General features: G+C 47.3%; 1 protein-coding gene across 1 annotated transcript in view; it reads right to left on the minus strand.

Annotated features, from left to right (window-relative positions):
* The window catches only part of ttll9 (tubulin tyrosine ligase-like family, member 9), a 130,310-nt gene that overhangs the window by 36,501 nt on the left and 69,899 nt on the right, over positions 1-23,910 (minus strand). The window contains exons 6-7 of the mRNA XM_038802878.1: positions 18,000-18,040; positions 1,082-1,169 (exon numbers count right to left, since the gene is read on the minus strand). Coding sequence (XP_038658806.1) covers positions 1,082-1,169; positions 18,000-18,040 — 129 coding nt within the window. The remainder of the gene's footprint in view (positions 1-1,081; positions 1,170-17,999; positions 18,041-23,910) is intronic.

A 23,910-nucleotide genomic window follows, 5' to 3' on the forward strand; every position in this document is an offset into this window, starting at 1 on the left:
GAGTTACAGTGGGTTACAGAGAGGTTACTGTGGGTTACAGTGAGTCACACAGAGAGGTTACTGGGAGTTACAGTGGGTTACAGAGAGGTTACTGTGGGTTACAGTGAGTTACACAGAGAGGTTACTGTGGGTTACAGTGAGTTACACAGAGAGGTTACTGTGGGTTTCAGTGAGTTACACAGAGGTCACTGTGAGTTTCAGTGAGTTACACAGAGAGGTTACTGAGTGTTACAGTGGGTTACAGAGAGGTTACTGTGGGTTACAGTGAGTTACACAGAGGTCACTGTGAGTTTCAGTGAGTTACACAGAGGTCACTGTGGGTTCCAGTGAGTTACAGAGAGGTTACTGTGGGTTACAGTGAGTTGCACAGAGGTTACTGTGAGTTACAGTGAGTTATAGAGCGGTTACTGTGGGTTACAGCGAGTTACACAGAGAGGTTACTGTGGGTTACGTGAGTTACACAGAGAGGTTACTGAGTGTTACAGTGGGTTACAGAGAGGTTACTGTGGGTTACAGTGAGTTGCACAGAGAGGTTACTGAGTGTTACAGTGGGTTACAGAGAGGTTATTGTGGGTTACAGTGAGTTATACAGAGGTCACTGTGAGTTTCAGTGAGTTACACAGAGGTCACTGTGGGTTCCAGTGAGTTACAGAGAGGTTACTGTGGGTTACAGTGAGTTGCACAGAGGTTACTGTGAGTTACAGTGAGTTATAGAGCGGTTACTGTGGGTTACAGCGAGTTACACAGAGAGGTTACTATGGATTACGTGAGTTACACAGAGAGGTCACTGTGGGTTTCAGTGAGTTACACAGAGGTCACTGTGGGTTACAGTGGGTTACACAGAGAGGTTATTGTGGGTTAAAGTCAGTTAAACACAGGTTAGTGTGGGATACAGTGAATTACAGAGAGGTTACTGTGGGTTACACAGAGAGGTTACTGTGCGTCACTGAGTTACAGAGAGGTTACTGTGGGTTATAGTGAGTCACTCAGAATGAGAGGATGCTGTGCGATTTATCTATGACACTTTATTCATTCGAATATCTGTCAATGTCCCACGTTTATTGTGGTCAATAAAGGATACAGTGATCATCAATGCTGCTCAGTGAGAATCGGGTATTTGAAAATCGAGCAAAGCCGTCTCTATATAACCAGGCTTTCAGAGGGATGTACTGTATACAGGGAGACAGGCAATTGTTTGTCAGTAAACAATTAGATCATATTTCTGAGCAAAATGTACAACCTGACTGTATTTACTGAGGGCTTTCCGCTTCTTTCAAAGAGCCCTCCATTTAGTCAAATTGCCAGTTCAACATGACATATTTCTTCAAGGTTTTGGGTATCCCAATTCATAGTATCATAGTATTTACAGTGCAGAGGGAGGCCATTCGGCCCATCGGGTCTGCACCGGCCCTTGGAAAGAGCACTCCACTGAAGCACACACCTCCTCCACCCCATCCCCTTAAACCAGTAACCAGCCAATTAACCTTTTTTAAAAAAAATCTTTTTTTGGTTTTTCTCATATTTATCAACAGTTGTTACTTATATACATTACATTTTTCTTGCACGCGCTAATTTGCTTTATTTTATAGAGAGGTTTGTTTTGTCCTTCATTTGACTAACTGTACATGCATTTTGCTGCCCTCTGGATCGGTCTATGATATCCCCCCTTCCTCCACCCCCCCCCCCCCCCCCCCCCCCCCCCCCACATTGGTTTCAGCACCCTTTCTCTTCTCTTGTGGTTTCCCTATTTTCCTTCCCCCCACCCCCTGGGTTGCGCAGTCCTTTGGTTCTTCACCTTTTTTTCCCCCTGGCTTACTCCTCGTTGCTGGCCTTGAACAGGTTTTGGAGCAGGCCGACGAACTGCCCCCAAGTATCCAGGAAGCCTTCCTCTGACCCTCGGATGTACTTAATCTTCTCCAGGTGGCGAAATTCCGAGAGGTCAGCGAGCCAGTCTGCAGCTTTGGGTGGTGCTGCCAATCACCAGCCGAGCAGGATTCTCCGGTGTTTGATTAGGGGAGCGAAAGCAAGGGCGTTGGCCCCCTTCCCCATGTGTAACTCTGGCTGCTCCTATACCCCGAAGATTGCCACTATTGGGCTTGTCTTCACCCTCACCCCCACAACCTTGGACATTGCTTCGGGGAAGACTGTCCAGAACCCAGCAAGCTTTGGGCAAGCCCAAAACATGTGGGTGTGGTTGGCCGTACCGCTCTGGCACCACTCACATTTGTCCTCCACCTCCGGGAAGAACCTGCTCATTCGGATTCTGGTCAGGTGCGCTCTGTGCACCACTTTGAACTGCATTAGGCTTAACCTTGCGCAGGAGGAGGTGGAGCTCACCCTGCTCAGAGTCCCCATCCCACCTCTATCCCCAGTTCGGCCTCCCATTTTTGTCTGGTCCCATCCAATGGTGTTCGGGCTCTGTCCAGTAACTGTCCGTATATTTTCCCACATAGCCCCCCCTTCTCGCTGCTTGTGCCTCTAGTAGTATGCTTTCTGGGGCTCCGGGGTACCCTGTTATCTCTTTGCGGAGGAAGTGCTTTATTTGGAGGTGTCTCCATTCCTGTCCTCTTGATAGTTTCCACTTCGTCAGCTCGTCCAGTGTCACCAGTCTGCACCCTACGAAGAAGTCCCCGACCGGAAGTATGCCCCTGTCCGGCCTCCAACTTTTGAAGGTGGCATCTAGCATGGCTGAGGGGAATCTGTGATTGCCACAGATGGTGACCATAAGGGACATTTTGGTTATCCCAAAGTGCTGTCTCAACTGGGTCCACGTTCTCAGTGAGGCCGCTGGGCTCGTTGTGTACCTTGTTGTGGAGGATGGGAGTGCTGCTGTGGCCAGGGTCCGGTGGGTTGTTCCTTTACAGGATGCCTCCTCAATTTGTACCCAATCTGTGTCGGGTTCTTGTACCCATCTCCTCACTTTTTCTGCCATTGCTGCCCAGTGATAGTATTGTAGGTTCGGTAGAGCCAGACCCTCTCTGACTTTCCCACTTTGCAGTGTCAGTTTGGGAATTCTCGGGTTCTTCCCCCCCTCCCCCACACTAACGTCATGATTAACCTGTCTATGTTTTGGAAAAAGGCCTTGGGGATGAAGATTGGGAAGGATCTAAATAGGAAGAGGAACCTTGGCAGTGCATTCATCTTGACCATCTGCACTCTTCCCGCCAGGGAGAGTGGGAGTGAGCCCCACCGTTGAAGGTCTTTTCTTACTTCCTCCATCAGGCCGGTCAGGTTCCACGTGGGGATCTGTGTCCAGTCTCTGGCTATTTGGATCCCCAGGTAACGGAATCTGTTCCGGGCCGTTTTGAACAGGAGCCCCTTCAGCTCTGTCCCTCCCCCTTTTGGGTTCACTGGGAATGTCTCGCTTTTGCCGAGGTTACGTTTGTAGCCCGAGAAGGTTCCAAACTCTTTCAGTATTTGCAGTATTGCCTTCAGTCCCCCAAATTAACCTTTTTGGACACTAAGCACAATTTATCATGGCCAATCCGCCTAACCTGCACATGTTTGGACTGTGGGAGGAAACTGGAGCACCCGGAGGAAACCCACGCACACACGGGGAGAATATGCAGACTCCGCACAGACAGTGACCCAGCCGGGAATGGAACCTGGGACCCTGGAGCTGTGAAGCAACTATGCTAACCACTGTGCTACCATGCTGCCCAATTCGGAATTCGGAATGTCATGAGATTTACCTCAGCCCAATTAAATCCGATCCTTTCCAGCCAGTTCTTCTCATTATTTCCGGATAATTTCCTTTGACTATGTGCATGACAGCATGACAAATTTGCCGCCTGTCCATTTAATTGCATTAATTGTTAATTTAATACGACCCCTCCACAGAACCATTTTCCAAGGTAAGCTTTTAACACTATCTTCAAGAGTTGCAGAACAATACGTTGGAGCTTTTCTTGATAAACTGTCTCTGGCACCAGCGAGACAGCTGCCCCAGTGTCAACCTCCATCTTCACCGCTGACCCGGCTTGTTGCAGCAGCCATAGCTTGTGCATTTAATGACAATTCGTCTTCGGATTTCTCAAGTCACATGGACACTTTTTCCTTGATTCAGCTTGCCATTTGCTTTATTCGGCTCTTGCTTTTGACTGAAGATTCTTTCTTTTTGCAACAAGCGCGTGCAATGTGGCCCTTTCTGCCACAATTTCTGTACATGAAGTATTTACAACAACAAACTACAGCTGAATTCCCTGTTTTTGCATACCAATGGCAAGTACAGGTCTATGTTTGCGTCAGGTTTCAGTTGGCATCTTGTGAATTCCTGTGCTTGAACTCAACTGTTGAGCTTCTTTGGCTGCTAATTTCAAGGATACAGCAATGTCCAAAGCTTTCTTTAAGGTCAGGTTGCTTTTGGTTAACAATTGCCTTTGAATAGCATCCTTCCACAAACCAAAGACTAATCTATCTCCAATAGTATCGTTTAACACATCCTGAATTCAGTGTTCAGCCAGTCTTTTCAGGGGAGCTACAAACTGTGTTATCGATTCACCGTCTTCTTGGTTGCACTAATGAAGCCTAAACCTTTATGCTATGGCTAAAGGATTTGGTGACTAGTGGCCCTGTAACATTTCCACCATTTCATCATATGCCTTTGTGCCTTGCTTTTCCAGCTATACTAGACTCCTAAGGAGGTTAAATGTTGCCCCTACCCCACGCCCCAGCCCCGCAATTATGCTCAGGAATGTTGGGACTTTTATATCTGCTGCTATCTTGTTAGCGTCATCAAAATAGTCGAATTGTTTTGTGTGTGAGCTCCATCGCTCTATATTCTCATTAAACGGTCCCACAAAAACTGCGACCATTTTTCACTATTGAAGAGTTGCATGTGCACAACGTGCCATAAATTTTTAGCACCAGCTTGATTCCCTTTGTGTTTTGCAACACCCCCAGTTCTAAACGTGTTGCTGTTGGATATTTGCTACTCACAGCTCCGAGTTCAGTTTCGGCAGAGCATGTGGCCAGTTTCTCTCCAAGGTTGCTTCCTTTGGGTTTTTCCGTGATGTCTTTGCTCCCCCGTGTGGCTGAAACCATTATTTCTTTCGGTACCTTCAGACGCAGTTCTCCTATCATGTCACCAGTCTTTTGTGTGGCAGATTCAAGATTGAGTCTGCAAGTTGAAAGGATAGCCCTAGCAATTGCAGCCCAGTCAGTTTAACATCAGTAATGGGCAAGTTTCCAGAAACAATTATTTGGGAAAAAATTTGTTGTCACATATGGCTCGGCTAGTTCAGTTAAATGATCCTCAGGCTAAATCACCACCAGTCAAATTTCAAAGCGGAGAGCAGTCTTCTGGGACTGTGGTGACATTTACATTTCATTTTACTGTGGCAACAACAGCAAGTTAGAGGCTGGGACTTCTGAGGTGAGTAACTCACCTCCTGACTCCCCAACACCTGTCCACCATCTGCAAGCCAGGAATGTGATGGTATACTCTCCACTTGCCTGGATGAGTGCAGGTCGAAGAACACTCAAGAAGCTTGACACCATCCAGGACAAAGCAGCCAGCTTGGTTGGCACACCTTCCACAAACATTCACTCCCTCCACCACCAACACACAGTGGCAGCCATGTATACCATCTACAAAATGTACTGTAGCAACTCACTAAGGTTCCTTTGATAGCGCGTTCTAAATATGTGACCACTACCATCTCGAAGGAAATGGGTAGCAGATACCTGGGAACACCACCACCTGGAAGTTTCCCTCCAAATCACACACCATTCTGATTTTTTTTTAATAAATTTAGATTAGCCAATTATTTTTTCCAATTAAGGGGCAATTTAGCGTGGCCAATCCACCTACTCTGCACATTTTTGGGTTGTGGGGGCGAAACCCACGCAGACACGGGGAGAACGTGCAAACTCCACACGGACAGTGACCCAGAACTGGGATCGAACCTGGGACCTCAGCGCCGTGAGGCGGTTGTGCTAACCACTAGGCCACCGTGCTGCCCCACACCATTCTGATTTGAAAAAATATTGCCATTTATTCACTGTCACGGAGTCAAAATCCTGGAACTCCCTCCCTAACAGCACTGTGGGTGTACCTACACTCAAAGAGACTGCAGCGGTTCAAGGTGGTGATTCACAACCACCTTCTCAAGAGTAATTCACAGCCCGTGAATTAATAAATTAACAACTCCTCAAAGATTCTATCACAGATGGTGCAAACAACCAAAATTTATCCATTCGATGAAATATTCAGAAAAAAAATCAGAAGAACACTTCATAAAGGGCAATTGGCCCATTCCAGACATGTCAGTGTGATTAGGGGCCAGTTTAGCTCAGTTGACTGGGCAGCTAGTTTGTGATGCAGAATGAGGCCAACATCATGGGTTCAATTCCCATGCCGGCTGAGGTTATTCATGAAGGCCTTGCCTTTTCAACCTTGCCCCTCTCCTGAGGTTTGGTGATCCCCAGGTTAAATCACCACCAGCCAGCCAGCTCTCCCCCTCAAAGGGAAAAGCAGCCTATGGTCCTCTGGTACTGTGGCGACTTTACTTATGCAGTGTACATGTTTCATGGTAAAGAAATAATTAATATAGTTTATTACAACAATTTATTGGGGCAAGCAACAGAGTATGGTTTATTAAGGGGTCTTTACAGGTGTTAAATGATTACATCAAAAGCAATCAGGGAATCTATGCAACTTACAAGAGGGACTGTTAGAGAAATTTGAAAACTATTTTTGTATTAGAAAGGTCAAGTAAGAAGGCGGCACGGTGGCGCAGTAGTTAGCACTGCTGCCTCACGGCACCTTGGACCTGGGTTCGAATTCAGCCCCAGGTCATTGTCCATGTGGAGTTTGCACATTCTCCCCGTGTCTGCGTGGGTCTCACCCCCAGAACCCAAAGATATGCAGGGTAGGTGGATTTGCCACGCTAAATTGTCCCATGATAAAATTCCACACCCAGGGCAAAGACACACAGGCATCGCTAGCTGGATGCTTACACAGTTAACAGCCAGCTAGTATCAGCAAACCTCAGCTGTCTCCTTTCCTCTGGGTGCTCTGGTTTCCTCCTACAGTCCAAAGATGCGCAGGTTAGGTGGGGATAAGGTGTGAGAATGGGCCTCGGCAGGGTGCTCTTTCAGAGGATCAGTTCAGACCCGATGGGCTACATGGCCTCTTTCTGCACTGTATGGATTCTGAATGCGTGGTGAGTTCGGGACTATCTCAAAGACCTGACTTTTCAGTAAAAGGCCTAGCCTGGTAGCAACAAGCATCAGGGGAGAGGTTAGGAGGAGTCTCTGGGAGATAGGGAAAACAAATAATGCTTGGGATAACAGACATCCTACTTGGTAAAAATTGGCAAACAGAAGTATTTATTTAATATATAATATTTAATATATAAACCTAAAACAGGAAATGTTGGAATTTAAGCAATGTACTGCCTACGTGTTTCTCAATGTATAACTGTCTAATGCTTTCCCAGATGAGTACGGTCCAGCTTCAGAGACACTCTCTGTAGTAGTGCTCTTCCAATGCATTGGCAAAGTAAATGATTTTTTCACAATAATATTATTGTAAAATAATCACATTACTTCTTCAGAAGTGTGTGATAATGTGTACAATTTTGAGGCGATTAGTTGGGAATCCAATGATCCACAGGGCAGCTATATTCTGTAAGGTAAGAGGGGATGGAGACTAGGGCAGTTGCATGCTCCTCCTGTAGGATGTGGGTGGTGAGGGATACCACCGGTGTCCCCGTTGACTATACCTGCGGGAAGTAACTCCAGCTCCTCAGAGACCGTGATAAGGAACTGGAGCTGGAGCTGGATGAACTTCGGATCATCTGGGAGGCAGAGAGGGTTATAGAGAAGAGTTACAGGGAGGTAACCACACCCAAGCTACAGGACAAGAGTAGCCTGGTTACAGTCAGGGGAAAGAAAACGAACAAGCAGACAGTGCAGGGATCCCACGTGGCCGATCCCCTTCAAAACAAGTATACCGTTTTGGATGCTGTTGGGGGGGGGAATGACCTACCGGGGGAAGGCCCTAGCGGCCAGGTCTCTGGCACTGAGTCTGGCTCTGGGGCTCAGAAGAGAAGGGGGGAGAATAGAAAAGCAATAGTAATAGGAGATTCAATGGTTAGGGGAATAGATAGGAGATTCTGTGGTCGCGAGAGAGACTCCCGGAAGGTATGTTGCCTCCCGGGTGCCAGGGCCAGGGATGTCTCGGATCCTGTCTTCAGGATCCTGAAGGGGGAGGGTGATCAGCCAGAAGTCGTGGTGCACATTGATACCAACGACGTAGGTAGGAAAAGGGGTGTGGAGGTAATAAACGAGTTTAGGGAGTTAGGCTGGAAGTTAAAAGCCAGGACAGACAGAGTTGTCATCTCTGGTTTGTTGCTGGTGCCACGTGATAGCGAGGCTAGGAATAGGGAGAGAGTGCAGTTGAACACGTGGCTGCAGGAATGGTGTAGGAGTGAGGGCTTCAGGTATTTGGATAATTGGAGCGCATTGGGCAGCAGGGTAGCATGGTGGTTAGCATAAATGCTTCACAGCTCCAGGGTCCCAGGTTCGATTCCCGGCTGGGTCACTGTCTGTGTGGAGTCTGCACGTCCTCCCCCTGTGTGCGTGGGTTTCCTCCGGGTGCTCCGGTTTCCTCCCACAGTCCAAAGATGTGCGGGTTAGGTGGATTGGCCATGCTAAATTGCCCGTAGTGTCCTAATAAGTAAGGTTAAGGGGGGGGGTTGTTGGGTTACGGGTATAGGGTGGATACGTGGGTTTGAGTAGGGTGATCATGGCTCGGCACAACATTGAGGGCCGAAGGGCCTGTTCTGTACTGTACTGTTCTATGTTCTATTCCGGGGAAGGTGGGACCTGTGCAAGCAGGATGGGTTGCATATGAACCAGAGGGGTACCAATATCCTGGGAGGGAGGTTTTCTAGTACTCTTCGGGAGGGTTTAAACTAATTTGGCAGGGGAATGGAACTGGATTTGTAGTCCAGCACTAAGGTAGCCGATATTCAGGATGCCAAAGCGTGTAGTGAGGCAGTGGGGGAGGGATCACTGACAAAGGAGAGTACTTGCAGGCACAGAGATGGGTTGAAGTATGTATACTTCAACGCAAGAAGCATCAGGAATAAGGTGGGTGAACTTAAGGCATGATCGGTACTTGGGACTACGATGTGGTGGCCATCACGGAAACTTGGATAGAAGAGGGGCAGAAATGGTTGTTAGAGGTCCCTGGTTATAGATGTTTCAATAACATTAGGGAGGGTGGTAAAAGAGGTGGGGGGGGGGGGGGGGTGGCATTGTTAATTAGAGATAGCATAACAGCTGCAGAAAAGCAGTTTGTGGAGGATCTGCCTACTGGGTTGAAGTCAGAAATAGGACAGGAACGGTCACCTTGTTGGGAATTTTCTATAGGCCCCCCAATAGCAGCAGAGATGTGGAGGAACAGATTGAGAAACAGATTTTGGAAATGTGCAAAAGTCACAGGGTAGTAGTCATGGGTGACTTCAACTTCCCAAACATTGAGTGGAAACTCTTTAGATCAAATAGTTTGGATGGGGTGGTGTTTGTGCTGTGTGTCCAGGAAGCTTTTCTAACACAGTATGTAGATTGTCCGACCAGAGGGGAGGCCATATTGGATTTGGTACTTGGTAATGAACCAGGGCAAGTGATAGATTTGTTAGTGGGGGAGCATTTTGGAGATAGTGACCCCAATTCTGTGACTTTCACTTTAGTAATGGAGAGGGATTGGTGCGTGCAACAAGGCAAGGTTTACAATTGGGTGAAGGGTAAATACGACGCTGTCAGACAAGAATTGAAGTGCATAAGTTGGGAACATAGGCTGTCAGGGAAGAACACAAGTGAAATGTGGAACTTGTTCAAGGAACAGATACCACGTGTCCTTGATATATATGTCCCTGTCAGGCAGGGAAGAGATGGTCGAGTGAGGGAACCATGGTTGACAAGAGAGGTTGAATGTCTTGTTAAGAGGAAGAAGGAGACTTATGTAAGGCTGAGGAAACAAGGTTCAAACAGGGTGCTGGAGGGATACAAGATAGCCAGGAGGGAACTGAAGAAAGGGATTAGGAGAGCTAAGAGAGGGCATGAAAAATCTTTGGCAGGTAGGATCAAGGAAAACCCCAAGGCCTTTTACACATATGTGAGAAATATGAGAATGACTAGAGCGAGGGTAGGTCCGATGCACGACAATAGCGGGAGATTGTGTATTGAGTCTGAAGAGATAGGAGAGGTCTTGAATGAGTACTTTTCTTCAGTGTTTACAAATGAGAGAGGACAGTGTGAAACAGACTGGTAAGCTCGAGGAGATACTTGATAGGAAGGAAGATGTGTTGGGCATTTTGAAAAACCTGACGATAGACAAGTCCCCCGGGCCTGACAGGATATATCCAAGGATTCTATGGGAAGCAAGAGATGAAATTGCAGAGCCGCTGGCAATGATCGTTTCGTCCTCACTGTCAACAGGGATGGCACTGGGGATTGGAGAGTGGCGAATGTCGTGCCCCTGTTCAAAATAGGGAATAGGGATAACCCTGGGAATTACAGGCCAGTTAGTCTTACTTCGGTGGTAGGCAAAGTAATGGAAAGGGTACTGAGGGATAGGATTTCTGAGCATCTGGAAAGACACTGCTTGATTAGGGATAGTCAGCACGGATTTGTGAGGGGTAGGTCTTGCCCTACAAGTCTTATTGACTTCTTTGAGGAGGTGACCAAGCATGTAAAGAAAAAAGAAACAAAGAAAATTGCAGCACAGGAATAGGCCCTTCGGCCCTCCCAGCCTGCGCCGATCCAGATCCTTTATCTAAACCTGTTGCCTATTTTCCAGGCCTGTTGTGTGCTGTATTTTTCTACTTTCTATGTTCTAAATAAGGGAGAGTATCAAATTGAAGGAAAAAGCATACAAAGTGGCAAAGATTAGTGGGACACTAGAGGACCTTGAAATCTTTAGGGGGCAACAGAAAGCTACTAAAAAAGTTATAAAGAAGAGTAAGATAGATTATGAGAGTAAACTTGCTCAGAAAACAGAAACAGATAGTAAAAGTTTCCACAAATATATAAAACAAAAAAGAGTGGCTAAGGTAAATATTGGTCCTTTAGAGGATGAGAAGGGAGATTTAATAATGGGAGATAAGGAAATGGCTGAGGAACTGAACAGGTTTTTTGGGTCGGTCTTCACAGTGGAAGACACAAATAACATGCCAGTGACTGATGGAAAGGAGGCTATGACAGGCGAGGACCTTGAGATGATTGCTATCACTAAGGAGGTAGTGATGGGCAAGCTAATGGGGCTAAAGGTAGGCAAGTCTCCTGGTCCTGATGGAATGCATCCCAGAGTGCTAAAAGAGATGGCTAGGGAAATCGCAAATGCACAGGTAATAATTTACTAAAATTGACTAGACTCTGGGGTGGACCCAGTGGATTGGAAATTAGCAAACATGACACAACTGTTTAAAAAAGGAGGTAGGCAGAAAGCGAGTAATTATAGGCCAGTGAGCTTAACTTCGGTAGTAGGGAAGATGCTAGAATCTATCATCAAGGAAGAAATAGTGAGACATCTGGATGGAAATTGTCCTGTTGGGCAGATGCAGCATGAGCTCATAAAGGGCAGGTCGTGCCTAACTACTTTAGTTGAATCTTTTGAAGACATTACCAGCACGGTAGATAACGGGGAGCCAATGGATGTGGTACATCTGGATATTTAGCAAGCTTTTGCCAAGGTGCCATACAAAAGGTTGCTGCATAAGATAAAGATGCATGGCATTAAGGGTAAAGTAGTAGCATAGATAGAGGATTGGTTAATTAATAGAAAGCAAAGAGTGGGTATCAATGGGTGTTTCTCTGGTTGGCAATCAGTAGCTAGCAGTTCCTCAGGGATCAGTGTTGGGCCCACAATTGTTCACAATTTACATAGCTGATTTGGAGTTGGGGACCAAGGGCAATGTGTCCAGGTCTGCAGATGACACTAAGATGAGTGGTAAAGCGAAAAGTGCAGAGGATACTGGAAGTCTGCAGAGGGATTTGGATGGATTAAGTGAATGGGCTAGGGTCTGGCAGATGTTGACAAATGTGAGGTTATCCATTTTGGTAGGAATAACAGCAAAAGGGATTATTATTTAAATGATAAAATATTACAACGTGCTGCTGTGCAGAGAGACCTGGGTGTGCTGGTGCATGAGTCTTAAAAAGTTGATTTACAGGTGCAACAGGTGATTCAGAATGCAAATGGAGTTTTGTCCTTCATTGCTAGAGGGATGGAGTTTAAGACTAGGGAGGTTATGCTGCAATTGTATCAGGTGTTAGTGAGGCCACACCTGGAGTATTGTGTTCAGTTTTGGTCTCCTTACCTGAGAAAGGACGTACTGGCGCTGGAGGGTGTGCAGAGGAGATTCACTAGGTGAACCAGCAGAGGGCAGCAGAGCAGAGCTACTGATCAGCTGTTCTGGGGAAATTTGCATACGTGCAGTGCGGTCAGCCTAAGTCGAAGGTGAACCTGCGAAGAAGACCCAAGGAGTTTGAGTAAAGGCAAGCAACCAGCAGAGGGCAGCAGAGCAGAGCTACTGATCAGCTGTTCTGGGGAAATTTGCATACGTGCAGTGCGGTCAGCCTAAGTCGAAGGTGAACCTGCGAAGAAGACCCAAGGAGTTTGAGTAAAGGCAAGCAACCAGCAGAGGGCAGCAGAGCAGAGCTACTGATCAGCTGTTCTGGGGAAATTTGCATACGTGCAGTGCGGTCAGCCTAAGTTGAAGGTGAACCTGCGAAGAAGACCCAAGGAGTTTGAGTAAAGGCAAGCAACCAGCAGAGGGCAGCAGAGCAGAGCTACTGATCAGCTGTTCTGGGGAAATTTGCATACGTGCAGTGCGGTCAGCCTAAGTCGAAGGTGAACCTGCGAAGAAGACCCAAGGAGTTTGAGTAAAGGCAAGCAACCAGCAGAGGGCAGCAGAGCAGAGCTACTGATCAGCTGTTCTGGGGAAATTTGCATACGTGCAGTGCGGTCAGCCTAAGTCGAAGGTGAACCTGCGAAGAAGACCCAAGGAGTTTGAGTAAAGGCAAGCAACCAGCAGAGGGCAGCAGAGCAGAGCTACTGATCAGCTGTTCTGGGGAAATTTGCATACGTGCAGTGCGGTCAGCCTAAGTTGAAGGTGGTTTGTGGAGGGGCTGTTGGCAACTGACAGTTAAACCCGAAACACTTTGTGAGTGTTTCCCACCCTACCTCCTCCTCTAACCAACCCCCCCACCCCACGGTGGTTGGGAAGCGGGAGCAGGGGCCTGTCGTGAAGGTGAGTGAGTGCCTTTAAATTTGCTTACCTTTCAGCGGGATCAGGGTTTGAGGTAATATCAGGTAAGCTCTTCCTTTCTTTTTCTTTTTCTTGTTTTTTTTTTTAATCTAGAGGGGATGTCAGGGAAGGCAGTACAATGCTCCTCCTGCAGAATGTTTGAGGTGAGGGACGCCGTCAGTGTCCCTGCTGATTTCATCTGTGGGAAGTGCACCCAACTCCAGCTCCTCAAAAACCGTGTTAGGGACCTGGAGCTTGAGCTGGATGAACTTCGGATCATTCGGGAGGCAGAGGGGGTCATAGATAGGAGCTTCAGGGAAGTAGTTACACCAAAGACTGGAGATAGATGGGTAACTGTAAGAGGGACTGGGAAGAAGCAGTCAGTGCAGGGACCCCCTGCGGTCGTTCCCCTGAGTAACAAGTATACCGTTTTGGATACTTGTGGGGGGGACGACTTACCAGGGGTAAGCCATGGGGTACGGGCCTCTGGCACGGAGTCTGTCCCTGTTGCTCAGAAGGGAAGGGGGGAAAGGAGTAGAACATTAGTAATTGGGGACTCAATAGTCAGGGGCACAGATAGGAGATTTTGTGGGAGCGAGAGAGACTCACGTTTGGTATGTTGCCTCCCAGGTGCAAGGGTACGTGATGTCTCGGATCGTGTTTTCCGGGTCCTTAAGGGGGAGGGGGAGCAGCCCCAAGTCGTAGTCCACATTGGCACTAACGACATAGGTAGGAAAGGGGACAAGGATGTCAGGCAGGCCTTTAGGGAGCTAGGATGGAAGCTCAGAGCGAGAACAAACAGAGTTGTTATCTCTGGGTTGTTGCCCGTGCCACGTGATAGTGAGATGAGGAATAGGGAGAGAGAGCAATTAAACACGTGGCTACAGGGATGGTGCAGGCGGGAGGGATTCAGATTTCTGGATAACTGGGGCTCTTTCTGGGGAAGGTGGGACCTCTATAGACAGGATGGTCTACATCTGAACCTGAGGGGCACCAATATCCTGGGGGGGAGATTTGTTAGTACTCTTTGGGGGGGTTTAAACTAATTCAGCAGGGGCATGGGAACCTGGATTGTAGTTTTGGGGTGCGAGAGATTGAGAGTAGAGAGGTCAGGAGCACAGTTTTGACTTCGCAGGAGGGCGGCAGTGTTCAGGTCTGTGGTTTGAAGTGTGTCTATTTCAATGCCAGGAGTATACGAAATAAGGTAGGGGAACTGGCAGCATGGGTTGGTACCTGGGACTTCGATGTTGTGGCCATTTCAGAGACATGGATAGAGCAGGGACAGGAATGGTTGTTGCAGGTTCCGGGGTTTAGGTGCTTTAGTAAGGTCAGAGAAGGGGGCAAAAGAGGGGGAGGTGTGGCGCTGCTAGTCAAGGACAGTATTACGGTGGTAGAAAGGATGCAAGATGGGGACTGTTCTTCCGAGGTAGTATGGGCTGAGGTTAGAAACAGGAAAGGAGAGGTCACCCTGTTGGGAGTTTTCTATAGGCCACCTAATAGTTCTAGAGATGTAGAGGAAAGGATGGCGAAGATGATTCTGGAAAAGAGCGAAAGTAACAGGGTAGTTGTTATGGGAGACTTTAACTTTCCTAATATTGACTGGAAAAGATATAGTTCGAGTACATTGGATGGGTCGTTCTTTGTACAATGTGTGCAGGAGGGTTTTCTGACACAATATGTTGACAGGCCAACAAGAGGTGAGGCCACTTTGGATTTGGTTTTGGGTAATGAACCAGGCCAGGTGTTAGATCTGGAGGTAGGTGAACACTTTGGAGACAGTGACCACAATTCGGTGACCTTTACGTTAGTGATGGAAAGGGATAAGTATACCCCGCAGAGCAAGAGTTATAGCTGGGGGAAGGGCAATTATGATGCCATTAGACATGACTTAGGATGTGTTGGTTGGAGAAGTAGGCTGCAAGGGTTGGGCACACTGGATATGTGGAGCTTGTTCAAGGAACAGCTATTGCATGTTCTTGATAAGTACGTACCAGTCAGGCAGGGAGGAAGGGGTCGAGCGAGGGAACCGTGGTTTACCAAAGAAGTGGAATCTCTTGTTAAGAGGAAGAAGGAGGCCTATGTGAAGATGAGGCGTGAAGTTTCAGTTGGGGCGCTTGATAGTTACAAGGAAGCGAGGAAGGATCTAAAGAGAGAGCTGAGACGAGCAAGGAGGGGACATGAGAAGTCTTTGGCAGGTAGGATCAAGGAAAACCCAAAAGCTTTCTATAGGTATGTCAGGAATAAAAGAATGACTAGGGTAAGAGTAGGGCCAGTCAAGGACAGTGGTGGGAAGTTGTGTGTGGAGGCTGAGGAGATAAGCGAGATACTAAATGAATACTTTTCGTCAGTATTCACTCAAGAAAAAGATAATATTGTGGAGGAGAATGCTGAGACCCAGGCTATTAGAATAGATGGCATTGAGGTGCGTAGGGAAGAAGTGTTGGCAATTCTGGACAAGGTGAAAATAGATAAGTCCCCGGGGCCTGATGGGATTTATCCTAGGATTCTCTGGGAAGCCAGGGAAGAGATTGCTGAGCCTTTGGCTTTGATTTTTAGGTCATCATTGGCTACAGGAATAGTGCCAGAGGACTGGAGGATAGCAAATGTGGTCCCTTTGTTCAAGAAGGGGAGTAGAGATAACCCAGGTAACTATAGGCCGGTGAGCCTAACGTCTGTGGTGGGTAAAGTCTTGGAGAGGATTATAAAAGATACGATTTATAATCATCTAGATAGGAATAATATGATTAGGGATAGTCAGCATGGTTTTGTGAAGGGTAGGTCATGCCTCACAAACCTTATCGAGTTCTTTGAGAAGGTGACTGAACAGGTAGACGAGGGTAGAGCAGTTGATGTGGTGTATATGGATTTCAGTAAAGCGTTTGATAAGGTTCCCCACGGTCGGCTATTGCAGAAAATACGGAGGCTGGGGATTGAGGGTGATTTAGAGATGTGGATCAGAAATTGGCTAGTTGAAAGAAGACAGAGAGTGGTAGTTGATGGGAAATGTTCAGAATGGAGTTCAGTTACGAGTGGCGTACCACAAGGATCTGTTCTGGGGCCGTTGCTGTTTGTCATTTTTATAAATGACCTAGAGGAGGGCGCAGAAGGATGGGTGAGTAAATTTGCAGACGACACTAAAGTCGGTGGAGTTGTAGACAGTGCGGAAGGATGTTGCAGGTTACAGAGGGACATAGATAAGCTGCAGAGCTGGGCTGAGAGGTGGCAAATGGAGTTTAATGTGGAGAAGTGTGAGGTGATTCACTTTGGAAAGAATAACAGGAATGCGGAATATTTGGCTAATGGTAAAATTCTTGGTAGTGTGGATGAGCAGAGGGATCTCGGTGTCCATGTACATAGATCCCTGAAAGTTGCCACCCAGGTTGATAGGGTTGTGAAGAAGGCCTATGGTGTGTTGGCCTTTATTGGTAGAGGGATTGAGTTCCGGAGCCATGAGGTCATGATGCAGCTGTACCAAACTCTGGTACGGCCGCATTTGGAGTATTGCGTACAGTTCTGGTCGCCTCATTATAGGAAGGACGTGGAAGCTTTGGAACGGGTGCAGAGGAGATTTACCAGGATGTTGCCTAGTATGGAGGGAAAATCTTATGAGGAAAGGCTGATGGACTTGAGGTTGTTTTCGTTAGAGAGAAGAAGGTTAAGAGGTGACTTAATAGAGGCATACAAAATGATCAGAGGGTTAGATAGGGTGGACAGCGAGAGCCTTCTCCCGCGGATGGAGGTGGCTAGCACGAGGGGACATAGCCTTAAATTGAGGGGTAATAGATATAGGACAGAGGTCAGAGGTGGGGTTTTTACGCAAAGAGTGGTGAGGCCGTGGAATGCCCTACCTGCAACAGTAGTGAACTCGCCAACATTGAGGGCATTTAAAAATTTATTGGATAAGCATATGGATGATAAGGGCATAGTGTAGGTTAGATGGCCTTTAGTTTTTTTTTCCATGTCGGTGCAACATCGAGGGCCGAAGGGCCTGTACTGCGCTGTATCGTTCTATGTTCTATGTAATCCCAGAGCTGAAGGGGTTGGATTACGAGGAGAGGTTGAGTAGACTGGGACTGTACTTGTTGGAATTTAGAAGGATGCGGGGGATCTTACAGAAACATAAAAAATTATGAAGAGAATAGATAGGATAGATGCGGGCAAATTGTTTCCGCTGGCGGATGAAAGCAGAATTACGGGGCATAGCCTCAAAATAAGGGGAAGTAGATTTAGGACTGAGTTTAGGAGGAACTTCTTCATCCAAAGGGTTGTGAATCCATGGAATTCTTTGCCCAGTGAAGCAGTTGAGGCTCCTTCATTAAATGTTTTTGAGATAAAGATAGATAGTTTTTTGAAGAATAAAGGGATTAAGGGTTATGGTGTTCGGGCCGGAAAGTGGAGCTGAGTCCACAAAACATCAGCCATGATCTCATTGAATGGCAGAGCAGGCTCGAGGGGCCATATGGCCTACTCCTGCTCCTAGTTCTTATGTTCTTAAGACTCCGGGTTTAGAATCTGTCAGCTGGGAATCAGGCTTGTACCCTGCTACCCTGTTTAGTCTTGTACAAATCCACTATCAGAACATGAAATGGCATCACCAAGACAGACATGAGGTAAGCCTTCCTCAATGTCAATTAAGGGACACTACTTTGTAACTAACCCAAAGCCTTAACATTGATAAATGTTCTTTCTGTTTAAGTGGTACCTAACACAAGAGGGGCTTCAGAAACAAAATCTACTTACAGATGTCACAAGTACATAGACACGTAGATCAAACTTCCTCCCTGCAAATAACAAGAGATCTCATTAGTCAACTTTGCACAAACAATTGTAAGTAAATGTGAAAGTTTCCAGAACAAGAGGATCTGGAGGTGATAAAACATGATGGATTGTGTTGTGGAATAGGCCCAGAATACAGGGGTCAGGAAGTGGGGCCCAAGCCACAGTATCGGGGGTCTTTCCAATTTACATCAATTAATTGAGGACAGGGCTTCCGGTGACGGGATGTGCTGAGTGGACGCAAAGTTGACTCTCCTCCTGGAAACGTGAAATCAGGACTTTTAGCCCAAAAATAGGCTGCTAAACCCAGAACAAAAAAAAACATTTTTCTCCAACACCACCACAACGAACGAGACATGCCAGGCAAGAATTTGAGGAGCCGAAAGGATGGCAGAATCAGCAGAGGAAGATTGAGGCGGTAAAAACATGCGGAACGACGAGGAATAAGCTGCACCCAAATGGGATGGGCTGTCAGGATATATGCCGGCCAACCCCCCGATAAATGAATGGATGGAGCTCCTAACACAGGAGCTTCAACTGCACAGAGACTCCATCAAATAAGAAATGATGGTGACTGTGAAGGTGGCGGTAGTGGAGGCACGGGACCCCTTTCAAGCAGCACTGGAAAAGGCGTAGTGGCGACTGGAGACATAGGAGACGATGATCAGGGAGCAACCACCCAAAGCAACCGGATTGCCTCACTGGAGACAGAGATGGTAAGGTTGCTGGTGACACAAGGGACTCCGAGGGGGAAGGGTGAAGAACAAGAACCTGGCATGCCATCAAAACCTTCGCTTTCTGGGCCTGATGGAGAGCAGGTACCCTATGGAGTACAATGAAGTGTGTCTACTTCAACGCCAGGAGCATCCGGAATAAGGTGGGTGAGCTTGCAGCATGGGTTGGTACCTGGGATCTCGATGTTGTGGCGATTTCGGAGACATGGGTAGAGCAGGGACAGGAATGGTTGTTGCAGGTTCCAGGATTTAGATGTTTCTGTAAGAACAGAGAAGATGGTAAAAGAGGGGGGGGTTGTGGCATTGTTAATCAAGGAAAGTATTACGGCGGTAGAAAGGACGCTTGAGGACTCGTCTACTGAGGCAGTATGGGCCGAGGTTAGGAACAGTAGAGGAGAGGTCACCCTGTTGGGAGTTGTCTATAGACCTCCGAATAGTTCCAGAGATGTAGAGGAAAGGATTGCAAAGATGATTCTTGACAGGAGCGAGAGTAACAGGGTAGTTGTTATGGGGGTCTTTAACTTTCCAAATATTGACTGGAAATACTATAGTTCGAGTACTATAGATGGGTTAGTTTTTGTGCAGTGTGTGCAGGAGGGTTTTCTGACACAGTATGTAGACAGGCCAACAAGGGGCGAGGCCACATTGGATTTGGTACTGGGTAATGAACCCGGCCAGGTGTTAGATTTAGATGCAGGTGAGCACTTTGGTGATAGTGATCACAACTCGGTTATGTTTACTTTAGCAATGGGCAGGGATAGGTATATACCGCAAGGCAAGAATTATAGCTGGGGGAAAGGCAATTATGATGCTATTCAGCAAGATTTAGGATGTATAGGATGGGGAAGGAAACTGCAGGGGATGGGTACAATCGAAATGTGGAGCTTTTTCAAGGAACAGCTACTGCGTGTCCTTGATAAGTATGTACCTGTCAGGCAGGGAGGAAGTTGTCGAGCAAGGGAACCGTGGTTTACTAAGGAAGTTGAAGCACTTGTCAAGAGGAAGAAGAAGGCTTATGTTAGGATGAGACATGAAGGCTCAGTTAGGGCACTTGAGAGTTACAAGTTAGCCAGGAAGGACCTAAAGGGAGAGTTAAGAAGAGCGAGGAGAGGACACGAAGAGTCGTTGGCGGATAGGATCAAGGAAAACCTTAAGGCTTTCTATAGGTATATCAGGAACAAAAGAATGACTAGAGTAAGACTAGGGCCAATCAAGGATAGTAGTGGAAAGTTGTGTGGGGAATCAGAGGAGATAGGGGAAGCATTAAATGGATATTTTTCGTCAGTGTTTACACTGGAGAAAGACAATGTTGTCGAGGAGAACACTCAGGTTCAGTCGACCAGGCTAGATGGAATTGAGGTTCAAAAGGAGGAGGTGTTAGCAATTTTAGAAAATGTAAAAATAGATAAGTCCCCTGGGCCAGATGGGATTTATCCTAGGATTCTCTGGGAAGCCAGGGAGGAGATTCCAGAGCCTTTGTCCTTGATCTTTATGTCGTCTTTGTCGACAGGAATAGTGCCGGAAGACTGGAGGATAGCAAATGTTGTCCCCTTGTTCAAGAAGGGGAGTAGAGACAACCCTGGTAATTATAGACCTGTGAGCCTTACTTCGGTTGTGGGTAAAATGTTGGAAAAGTTTATAAGAGATAGGGTTTATAATCATCTTGAAAAGAACAAGTTGATTAGCGATAGTCAACACGGTTTTGTGAAGGGTAGGTCATGCCTCACAAACCTTATTGAGTTTTTTGAGAAGGTGACCAAACAGGTGGATGAGGGTAAAGCTGTTGATGTGGTGTATATGGATTTCAGTAAGGCGTTTGATAAGGATCCCCACGGTAGGCTATTGCAGAAAATAAGGAAGTATGGAATTGAAGGTGATTTAGCGGTTTGGATCAGTAATTGGCTAGCTGAAAGAAGACAGAGGGTGGTGGTTGATGGCAAATGTTCATCCTGGAGTTCAGTTACTAGTGGTGTACCGCAAGGATCTGTTTTGGGGCCACTGCTGTTTGTCATTTTTATAAATGACCTGGAAGAGGGTGTAGAAGGATGGGTTAGTAAATTTGCAGATGACACGAAGGTCGGTGGAGTTGTGGATAGTGCTGAAGGATGTTATAGGATACAGAGGGACATAGATAAGCTGCAGAGCTGGGCTGAGAGGTGGCAGATGGAGTTTAATGCGGAAAAGTGTGAGGTGGTTCACTTTGGAAGGAGTAACAGGAATGTAGAGTACTGGGCTAATGGCAAGATTCTTGGTAGTGTGGATGAACAGAGAGATCTCGGCATCCAGGTACATAAATCCCTGAAAGTTGCCATTCAGGTTAATAGGGCTGTTAAGAAGGCATATGGTGTGCTAGCCTTTATAAGCAGGGGGATTGAGTTTCGGAACCACAAGGTCATGCTGCAGCTGTACATAACTCTGGTGCGGCTGTACCTGGAGTACTGCGTGCAGTTCTGGTCACCACATTATAGGAAGGATGTGGAAGCTTTGGAAAGGGTTCAGAAGAGATTTACTAGGATGTTGCCTGGTATGGAGGGAAGGTCTTACGAGGAAAGGCTCAGGGAATTGAGGTTGTTTTCGTTAGAGAATTTGGCAAGGCACACATGGTCCTGTAAGTGGGAGGGTCACTCAATCCGTGTGTACCAGGACATTGGGGTAGACATGGCCAAGCTCTGGACGGAATTTAACGCAACCAAGGCGGCCCTATAAAAAAGCCAAGTGCGGTTTGGGATGCTGTACCCCGCCAAACACTGGGTGACTTTCCAGGGTAAGGATGCAGACTGATTCCAGACTGGATGCGTCAAGTTGTATCTGCCAAAACCCCTTGGAGACATCCAGCTTTGTGAAAAATTTGGTGCGAGCCATTTTGCAGATGAGCTCTTCGCGCTTTGGGATAGGGTAGTGTTCCGTCATAATGTTACGGTTCAAATCTTTGGGGTCGGTACTAATGCGCAGTTCTCCAGACAGATTTTTGACACAAACCATGGAGCTAACCCAGTTCCATGACCTTAGAAATGACGCCCTGGTCCTGGAGGTCTTGCAGCTGCTGCTTGAGGCGGTCCTTAAGGGGCGCCGCCACCCGACGCGGTGCATGAACCACAGGTGTGGCATTCGGTTTCAAAAGAATCTTGTAGTTGTAGGGGAGTGTGCCCATACCCTTGAAGACGCCGTGGTATCGTGCAATTATGTCATTTAACTGGATGCAGAAGTTGGCATCTGGTGAGGCTGATGCCTCAGCGGGCGACATGGAGTGAACCCGCTGTACGAGATTCAGGATCTTGCAGGCCTGAGCACCGAGCAAGGAAGCTTTGTTGGACCCTACAATTTCGAAGCGCAGGGTGGCTCTTAAGGAACGGTGTGATACCACAAGGTGGCATGAGCCACTGGCAGCAATGGCGGAAGCGGAAGAGAAACCCACATCGCGCATGCGCCGGTGGTGACGTCAACGACAGCTGGCCGCTGACGTCACCGCCGGCGCATGCTCCGACCGGAGAAAGCCTTTCGGCCAGCCCCGCTGCCGGGGGCGCCGGTTTTTTGCGCCAGTCTTCTGGTGCCAACCGCTCCGGTGCGGGGCTAGCACCCAAAGGTGCGGAGAATTCCCCACCTTTGGGGAGGCCCGACCCATGACAACTACCCCGAGTCCTCCACACCTATCCATAATCTGTTTTGCAATTTCTTCCTCCACATTTCTCTTACTATTTGGGGGCCTATAGAGAACTCCTAACAATGTGACCGTTCCTTTCCTATTTCTAACTTCGGCCCATATTACCTCAGGAGGCAGATACCCTTCAAACTGCCTTTCTGCAGCCGTTAAACTATCCTTGATTAACAATGCTACTTCTCCACCTCTTTTACCACCTTCCCTACTCTGACTGAAACATCTATAGCCCGGAACTTCCGAACCATTCCTGTCCCTGTTCTAACCATGTCTCCGTAATGGCCACAAAATCGTAGTCCCAAGTACCAATCCACGCTCCAAGTTCACCTACCTTATTCCGGATGCTCCTTGCATTGAAGTAGACACACTTCAACCCACCTTTCTGTCTGCCGGTACATTCCTGCGACCTTGATACCCTCCTCAGTACCTCACTACTCTCAACACTGGCTTCTGGACTACAGCTTGTTTTCCCAGCCCCCTGACAAATTAGTTTGAGAGTAGGTTAGCTTAGAGAGTTAGTTAGAAATGAACTGTTTGTATGAATGTAATTTAAAATGAGATAATAATTAGCAATGTATTTAATTTTGACAAACTGTATGTAATAATGAATTAGGAAAAATTGTGCGATGAATTTCTAGGACAGAGCAGAGTAGGACATGAACTGACTGACAGGTGACTAGCCAAACAAGGTGGACATGGGCTTGAGTCTGTGATCCACCACGCTTCGCGTTCAGGATCAAGAGGATGGATGTGTGGCCAAATAAAATGGCCGCCCGCGAAGGATAAAGGGAATTGTGGTCAAGTCAGGACACAGACAGTGCACAGCCTCTGTGTATTGAGCAAAGGAAAACCAGACCGAACTGAAACCTGCACCTGTTAAAGGTCAGTCACCGATTTCCGCAGGACAATAGACTCAAATTAAGAAATAGCAACAGTAGCAGACTCCCCAGCACCACCTGCCCTTATTTGGAAAGGCCTACGCACGTGGAACAATAACGACTAGGACGCGCCCCTAATTGGCCAGTATCGATCAGAGTGATTGAGACCCTATCGATCCATTGGATCCTGAGTTAATCCTGCCCAAAAGGGTGCGAAAGAGAAGAAGGATAAGAAGCCCTGCAAACTAGGGATTGGCCTCTTTTGGGACAGGCCTGTGCCCACACCAATCGCAGCATAATGACCAGCCAAGTTCAAGACCGCGATCGCTACTTGAGAGAGATGAGCCGCAGCTGAGACGAACCTGACGATTTCCAGCTGATATACATGGGGACTCAGATAAAGGCCTTATCTACCCGCACAGAGCCGGTCATCCAGAAGTTAAGTAAAGGTCATCTTAGTTGATAGGTGTAGTTTAATGCGTCGCCGCGTGTATCATTGCACATTGAGATAAGTCTTGTATTTAATAATAAACTGTCTTTTGAACTAACATATTGGTTGTGCGGTCATTTGGTCAATACAGGAAACATACTTGCTGCTTGTGGTTTGT

The sequence above is a fragment of the Scyliorhinus canicula genome, chromosome 7, assembly GCF_902713615.1.
Source record: "Scyliorhinus canicula chromosome 7, sScyCan1.1, whole genome shotgun sequence".
Classification (NCBI taxonomy): domain Eukaryota; kingdom Metazoa; phylum Chordata; class Chondrichthyes; order Carcharhiniformes; family Scyliorhinidae; genus Scyliorhinus; species Scyliorhinus canicula.